At 45.3% G+C, this 8,523-nt stretch overlaps 1 protein-coding gene across 1 annotated transcript in view; it reads right to left on the bottom strand.

Moving 5' to 3' along the window:
* Window positions 1-3,202: 3,202 nt before the first annotated feature.
* Window positions 3,203-8,523, bottom strand: part of MMP20 (matrix metallopeptidase 20) — a 51,228-nt gene continuing 45,907 nt past the window's right edge. Inside the window, exons 9-10 of the mRNA XM_060607770.3 lie at window positions 4,826-4,929; window positions 3,203-3,917 (exon numbers count right to left, since the gene is read on the bottom strand). Coding sequence (XP_060463753.1) covers window positions 3,817-3,917; window positions 4,826-4,929 — 205 coding nt within the window. The 3' untranslated portion in view covers window positions 3,203-3,816. The remainder of the gene's footprint in view (window positions 3,918-4,825; window positions 4,930-8,523) is intronic.

Here is an 8,523-nt window from a genome sequence, read left to right as displayed (position 1 = left end):
GATTACGGGAGCCCCGGTGGTGGGAGTGGGGCAGGGATTGGGGCATTTGGGGTACAACAGGATGTGCTTTAGTCTGGTCACGTTGTGCGCCCCTTGGGGGTGGTGGCACCAAGGACAGCTCCACAGATGGCACGATCAGAGGATAGTCCTTCTCCCTTCTACTGGCGCCTACAGGGGACAAATACAGGAAACCTGTGGCTTTGACTTTCCTATGCTCCGTGACGGAGTCAAAATCTCCATGCCATTGACCAGCTTTATGCATTTCTTCTCAAATGGCACTTCACTGGGTAATTTTAGCGATGAATATTCGCAAAAAACCCTGCAATATCATAGAAGGAAATGACTAGAAGCAGGATTAAGTAGAGTACACGTGGATAATTCATAAACGAGAGCACTTGAAGGTGATGGTTTAAAAATATGTCAAACAGAACCCCAAAAAAAGAAACCACATAGTTTGGCATCTACGTAAAAGGGAGGTCTGAGGTGTTTCTGAATGACCATCTGGAAAAGAACAGAGGACCCGACGATCGAGCTGGGTCTCCATTTCTCTCCAGGCTACGTGGTCCTCACTGCGGGAAAGTCAGTGCAGAGCTGGTAGGGGAGCTCCCCACCGGGGTGGATCCACCTGTCCTTCAGCAGCCCCTCTGGTGCTTTCCAAGAGCTCCTGGGCCACCCGTCAAGTGACGATCACTGAGGTCAGCAGGACAATGCACACGGGTCGTCAGAAAGAAAACTGTTCTGCTTACTCCTTCCTTTCTCAGAGGAACGGTCGAGCCACACAATATTTCACAAAACATTGTCACGCTCGCTCTGGAGCTGAGTGACGAATACATGTTATAAATTATTTCTGCACAAAGTCTTGTCTCAGGGGAGCCGATAAATATGCCGATGGAGTTTTGACACAAACATGGTTACTGTTTTTTGTGCTTGAGAGACACTGTTGTGTCTTTCCAAAATATGTCCAACTCTATCTAGGAGACAGAAGTTCTCTTACTCAACAAAGGAGTAATAATTTGTAAGATTTATTTCAGGGGGATGGGAGTTAACAACAGTCAGCATATTACTCGCGTACTGATTTCATTTGCAGTTTGGAAAAGGAAAATCTCAGGTCACTGGTTATCAACCCTCAGGGTGCTGGAGAGCTGTCATATCCTCAGCTATCCCAGAGGAGGCAGACACGTTCTCTGAGATGTCTCACAACGACAATTATAGACCGTCTAAGAGCGTTGTGTATTGTGACTTGTATATTTAAGCCTCTAAGTATCTCTGGGAGGTAAGAACTCTCCCTATTCTGATATATAAAGGAAGAAACTGAGACTGAGAATAAGGAACCAACCAACACCGTACAGCTAAAAATAACAGATCTGGGGTTTAAGCCCGTCAGACCTCAGAGCACAAGCTGTTTTGCTTCCAGTGAAGGGTCTATAATGCACACACCCCTAGGCTAGCAGCGGGCGCCCTGGGGGACATCTGGCTGGTCGTGCTCAGCTCCAGATGTCTTCAGGCCACAGCTTCATTGCCATGGGCTCCGTGTCCGAGCTGGCCAGACCGCTCGGCCCGCAGAGATCGTCACACCACCTTGATCTCCTGGTTTATTGTCATTTTTGAAGATGACAGATTTATTGAGATGTAATTCACACACCATACAATTTATCCACTTAAGACGTACAGTCCAATGGCTTGTAGTATATTCGCAGAGCTGTGCAACCCTCACCGTCATCACTTGGGCAACATTTCCATCGCCCCACAAAGAAAGCCCCCACCCCTTAGCCATCACCTTCCAGTGCCCCTCCACGACGCCTGGCAAGTGCACATCAGCCTTCCGCCTCTGGATTTTCTTATTTGAACATTTCACATAAACAGAATCCTAGATTTTGTGGCCTCTTGTATCTGGTCTCTCAGTGCACCGTTTTCAAGCTCCATCTGTGCTGTTCCACGCGGTGGCTCTTTTTTTTTTTTATTGCCCAATAATATTCCATTGTATGGATTTACCACAATAAACAAACTCCATTCGTCATTTTACGAGCACATTGGCACTTTTTGGCTATTCTGAATAACGCTGCCATGAAGGTTTTTGGGCACGTTTTGTGCACATTTTTGTGTGGACGTGTCTTCCTGGCTCACAGGCAGACATTGGAAAGTGGTGGGATGGTTACATGGAAACTCTGGTTTTAGCTTCTCGAGGACCCGCCAGACCGCTTTTCCTCATTGCTCATTGCTATTAAGTAGTTCTCCTCAGCTAGCTGCTTCTGCAAAAGTGACTTTTCTTCTGGAAAGCACAAATACTCGAATGTGTCTTCAACCGTCAAAGATTCGACATCTGGTTGGCCATCAATAGCCACTTTCAGTAACAGAAGCCAAGGGGAGGGTTGAGAGTCAACCCTCCAGTGAGGGCCCCGCCCTTCTTTTTTTCCTTAAGTTTATTTATTTATTTTGAGAGAGTGAGTGAGAACAAGGTGGGGAGGGGCAGAGAGAGAGAGAGAGAGAGAGAGAGAGAGGGAGAGAGAATCCCAAGAAGGCTCCACACTGTCAGCGCAGAGCCCGACTTGGGGCTCAAACTCACGAACTGTGAGATCATGACCTGAGATGAAATCGAGAGTCAGATGCTCAACCTACTGAGCCACCCAGGCACCCGGCCCTGTCCCTTCTCAACACTAGGAAGGAATTCAGTAAAGGACACAACAGTAACAGCTGACAGGGTGACACTGTGGCCATCCTGGGCAGCCTGGGAAGTCTACTAAATGTATTTATCATCTAACGTTAGGATCACTTCATCTTTTGACTCCTTACATTCTAGAGGGTCAGATTAAAAAAAAAATCACAAGGATGACAAACCCCTGTGTTTTTTCTGTACTGATGAGCAGGTAAGAAAGAGAAAAGGTTTAACTTGAAGTAAGAAAAACTAAACAGACCAACTCCCCTACATGGAAAACTACTCTGAAGAGACTCACATGCGTGGTTAGAGACAGTGTCACTGTAGGTGTTTTATTGTCAGGAGGCAGGAAATGGACTGAATATCTGCCATTTCTCCTGTGTCTGCGTATGAACTATCTCCAGTTTTGAGTTTTCTCTAGGTTCGTGGAGTCTGTTGCCAAAGAATGTGTGATAGAAGCTAGTAGATACTGACTGAGGAGAGAAATGAGCGACGGTTCTCATACAGCATTTTTATTGGCTGTTGTTAAAAGTTTTCCTGTTGCAAAGTTTCCCTCTCTTGCCTAGTCCAAAATTTCATTTGAGTGGGCTTGCCCACCGCGACCTGCTTCAAAGACAGTGAGCACAGTTAAACAAACAAACGAGAAATAAAACGTATATGGTATTTTGTTTGTGAGATGTTCAAAGCACAGAGGGACAAATTTATACTCGTCACAACACATGTAAAGGCAGCAAAAGCCACTACTGTGAAGAGTAGTTAAAATTTGCATGGCAATGACATGTCCTTTTAAAAGAATTATAATACATGTCAGGGAATCCACAAATAGACTTCTTCTCAGAAATAAAAACCCAAATTTTTCAATTTGCTTCAGTATGTTGGGTAAGAAACAACAGCAGTGGGTGTCTCACAGAGGAGAGCATTGTGTTGATTCTGATTTTATGTGAAGTTGACCATCTATAGAAGTTTCCCATTTTGATTAAAATTATGAATTCACAACCGTGAAGAAATGTAGAAGTGTAATTATTTTTGATGAACTGGAAATTGCCCTTAGGATTGAAGGCCACGGGAAGAACCCCCATCCTACATTCTGCCTTGGTCCTTACGTCCAGGGACCAGCTGCTTGCGCTCGCGTTCGTTCCCTAGAAAACACGAGACCTTCCTGTCTAGCAGCCAATCCAGGAGCTAGATTTCAGCACACTGACCACATCTTCCTTCTCTGTGTCATACTTGTATGCTTTGGGTCCTGAAAAGAAGTAAATGTAGCCTAGAAGAGACAAAGTTGAAAATGTGGTTACTGAAGATGACCTAGAAATCCGTAAATGGAGGATTTGGAGGTCGTCCTGGAGGCGAATTGGGGTTTTGTCAGCTGGAGCACAGGACCTCTGACTTGTCGCTCATCCCTCACCTTCCGCTGGGGTATACCCTCCAGGAAATCCCCTCCCCGTCTCTCCCTAGCAAACCACTGGCCATTCTGTAAACCTCAGCTGAAGTCCCACCGTGAAGTCTCCAACTGGGAATGTTGGTTCTCATCTTTTCTTTCTTAGATCACCTGCTGCAGTTGTTGTGAAGATGGCCACACAACTCAGTACGAAATTACAGACTGTCTTGTTTTCTAGTAATCTTATCTATGTTGGATGGAGGGGCATTTCTGACTGTTGTTAGCCTCTCCCCAAGAGCAGAGAACGTATCAGGAAGGGTCTCTGAATTTTTGAACAGAGTCCAGTTCTGTGCTATATACTCAAGAAGAATGTGTAGACTGGTCGACCAGAACCAATCGCATTTATTCCACTTGGTTCAGTTCAATTCAACTTTCCCGGCTACATGATAGATTTCAGGAGTTGAGTGATGGGAAAGGGAAAGGCCCTGGGAGGGCCAAGAATATGCACATTTTCAAGATGAAAAGGGCAGTTTTTACTGGATGGGCTTTAAGATGTACCCGACTGATGGACTGAAGCTGTACTTTTAAAACTTTTCTATTTGCAAAGAGAGATTCTGGATGGCAGACATTTTATACTCTTTCTAGCGACGTGGTTTGCTAAATTTATAAGGGACTCAGGACTGACATTAAGAACAAGAACTCCCATTTGGAAACCTGTTTTCTGCCATGTGAACGCACAGCCCAGATTTCTTGCCACAGTTTCCACAAAGAAAGTTTTTGGTGGCAACACTCACCATTTAATTCCACAGCAGCATCTATCTGGCCATTAACTCCTGAAAATTCCTCTTCAGTATTCTTTGGGTAGTCCTTTTCCATTTTCCCTTTTCGTTCGTCATAGCTGGAAGAAGTGTTATTTCATGAATGATGTTAATAAGAGGTTCTTATCGATTGCAGGTGACACGGTGCTACGCCGGCATATTTAGCCAGGGCTGATTTGTGGCTTTACATGCACGTGTGTGTGTCTCTTCACACACATGTGCACACACACGCATGCACACACACACTCTATCGCTTCTCTTCCAAGTTCCTGGGATTCTAGGACCACTAATTTGGCAATCATTTGCTCCAAACAGTCTAAACAGATATATTCTTAGAATTATTCTTGGAATTATTAATTAGTCATTAATTCTTAGAGTTATTCTATGCGTTATAGCAACATGTTCCTATAATTAAAAAAAAGACACGCTGCCTCTTGAAAGAAACTCTACATATATTTTTGGTGCTTTATTAACTGTTTCAATGATCCCCCGCCCCCCTCCACGCATAAATCTGTGGGCTTAGATTCTCATGCAAGAATCAGTTGAAAGCCCTTCACGGGGACTTTTTAGTCATGGGCTTCTTGCTTCGCAGCCGTGGAGGAAGGATCAAACAAACAATGCAGAGCGAATAAACACAGATGTGAACAGTCAATAGATAAAGATCAGAAACAAGAAAATCTCGGATAACTGAGCCTCTGCTTTTAAATCAGTTGAACTGAATTAAATCGCTTTTGTTTCCTGGAAAGATTATACGACTGACCGAATAGTAGATTAACTTTCTTTTTCTGGATCAGCAACCACCACGCAGTGATAACTCAGAAGACTGTTTAATACATCTCTTTGTGATCTGCGTTGCCCCTTGTGAAAGAGACTGACTTGTATGAATCAGCGTGACTCGTACGGTTCGGCATGTAGGCAGTTAGGCAGACTTGGTCTCAAGTGTGAGAAAGTTCCTTCTTTGTCGGCACGGAGCCCCCTGTGGGCACATTCCCAGAGTGGACACCACCCGCCCCCTCCTGCCCCTGCCCCGAGAGGTCAGCCAGTTCCTGCTGGTGCCTGGAGTGTGGGGCAGTTTCCTGCTGCCACAGACGACAGCTGCCTGCCCAGTGCGCCTGGCGGGTGGCTCTGAGTGCAGGCTGTGGGCTGGGGACAGACCTGTCTGGACACTGGGAGGGACCCCACACCAGGAAAGAAGTAGTGGGCCAAAGTGACAAGTGGGTTGAGGTGCTTGGTGGAGTGGTGTGGACGGGAGTGGATGCCGAGTGTCCCCAACTCCCTTTTCGGGAGTCACTGCACACAGATAAAAGTGGGAAGCATTTACTGTGTCACCAGAAGTGTCGATACTGTGTGTGGGGACGGGGCACCTGGGTGTTGGGAGCGACTGCAATGTCTCAGGAGAACAGTCAGGGCAAAGCTGGAGGAAAAAATAGGAACGGCTTAGGCACATTGGCTCCTACATTTCTTTTGTTCACTCCCTTCCAGGCTGTGAAAAATCTGCAGTCGTTCATTCAAAGTCCTTTGCTTATTAATCTTTGTTCACTAGGCTGTGTCTTCTTGCTTCCCTGACACAGTTGTATGGAGGAAATGGAAGCTTTGAGGAAGAGAGATCTAAAGCCTAGAATACTTGGGAAGTGAGTGCAGAGGGGAGGGCGAGGGGAGAGTCTGCAGGCGGAGAGGGAGGTGGTGGGAGGGTGGTGCACCTGCCTTCCTCAAATTCTTTGTCTGAAGCCAGCCCCGTGCTCAGGGAGTGGTAGAAGGACTTTCGTGTCTGTATTCTCTTTCGCCTGCTCAGAATGGAGCCCTCGAGGCTGCACTTTGTACACCAGGCTGTGCCTCAGGTTTGTGCATGTTAACCAAACATTTAGGAGGGACCTTGAAAACATAGTCGCCATTTATACTGTTTTGCGGCAAAATGTGTTCTCCATCCAAACAAGTGACTGATGAAAGAACGCCTGCAGGGAAACCACTTACAAGTGGGGGTCTGCTTGTTACAGGCATTGCATGCTTCTTATTACAGTGGGTGGGTGGTATATTACAGTCAATGGGTGTTACATTACAGTGGATGGGTGTTATATTAAAGTGGATGGGTGTTATGTTACAGTGGGTGGGTGTTATATCACAGTGGATGGGGAGGGCTGGGGAAAGGACAGAGCAAATACCTGTTGTTCTTGAGAACAGAAAAACAGTTTAAAGGCAGGAATACATTTTAAAGAGAGAATACTGATTATCAACCCAATAGGAAGGTATGGAGGAAAGATCTTTCTCTTTTATCTGTCTGCTTATTCACAAAGAGGGGTGGCAGTAATACCTAAGATCTTATACATAACTCTTCAGAGGATAACAGAGGTAATAACATACATAAAAATGTTTCGGGAGAAACAGGAAGAGCATTACCATCAAACCATCGAAAAGAATTACCACTTATTTTCATGATCATTTCAGAAAGAAAAGAGACCTTAACACCAAAAAGGCAGAAAGGACATAATCTCAGCATAAAAGACGGTTCTTGCCAACAAGGTGTCTTTATACTGACGTGGACTGTGCCCCTACATTTATAAAGTTGTTCTGTTCCTATTTTGCTGTGGGTTGGTGCAAAGTCTGTGATAATCTAGTCCTTGGTTTGTGGGCAGATTTTGAGGATTTCTGCTACAGAGCAAAAAGCATGCTGTGTACTATCAGATGGCTCTGGGTGTGAGCTGACTCTGTCACCTCCCGGCTCTAAGATCAGGGGAAAGAGCTCTGAGCTCTGGTTTTCTTATTTGGAAAAGAGTGGTCATGAGGATGAGAGACAATTTACACACACACACACACACACACACACACACACACGTTCCTGGCATATGTAGACACCAAGAACCATTAACTGACCTGCTAGTATGGGGTTGAGTAAACTTGGTGATTTGACCTGGGCCCTTAAGTCATCCAGGAGCTTAATCTTTACCTAATCTTCAAGCACACTTCATCCGGGTAACATTTTGCAGTAGAGGCAAGGGTGAGAAGAGGTGGAGAAAGGAGGACTACAGAATGTGGAGGTAGTCCAGAGAACGCAGCGGAGATGCGATTACGATTCAGAAGGTCTACTGTTATGTTTCGGATTCTGCTGAGGATAAAAGGAAGTTGTAAGACAGGATGAGAGCCACGGGTGTGCGTGGTTTGACGACGGTACATGAATGGGGAAAAGGTCACGAAGAATGACTGTGGGGAGGATGGCGAGGACCTCTGGGTTTGGACTCACAGGGCATGAAATCCAGCCTCAGATGGACCACTTTCTAGCGAGGTGGCCTGGAACTAGTGATGTAAGCTCTGTGAGAGGCAATGTTTTAGCTGTTAAGTGGAGATAGGAGCACCTACTTCTCAAGGTTGTTGAGAAGGCAGAGGGAAAATGAAAGAATATGAGGAAATACTCACCATGATTCCTAACCCATAAGCCATCCAAAAACTAGCTGAATGAGAATGTTCACGAAAGAAATGCATTTTTATTGTGCATCTGTCATGTACCAAGTACCTCCTAAAATCACTGCCCGCAATGTCTTACCTTGTTTGTAAAACCTGAACGCCAACTAAAAATGATTGACCCGTAACCATGTTTATTTCCTCTATGAGCTTCTGTTTCATCATTTAATATTGGTTAATGGAAATAGATATTAAAGAAATCACGACTGGCAGTTAAACTT

This window comes from Panthera onca, chromosome D1, assembly GCF_046562875.1.
Source record: "Panthera onca isolate mPanOnc1 chromosome D1, mPanOnc1 haplotype 2, whole genome shotgun sequence".
In the NCBI taxonomy this organism is placed as follows: domain Eukaryota; kingdom Metazoa; phylum Chordata; class Mammalia; order Carnivora; family Felidae; genus Panthera; species Panthera onca.
The sequence above is the reverse complement of the archived record's forward strand: the minus strand, read 5'-3'. Positions and strand labels throughout refer to the sequence as shown.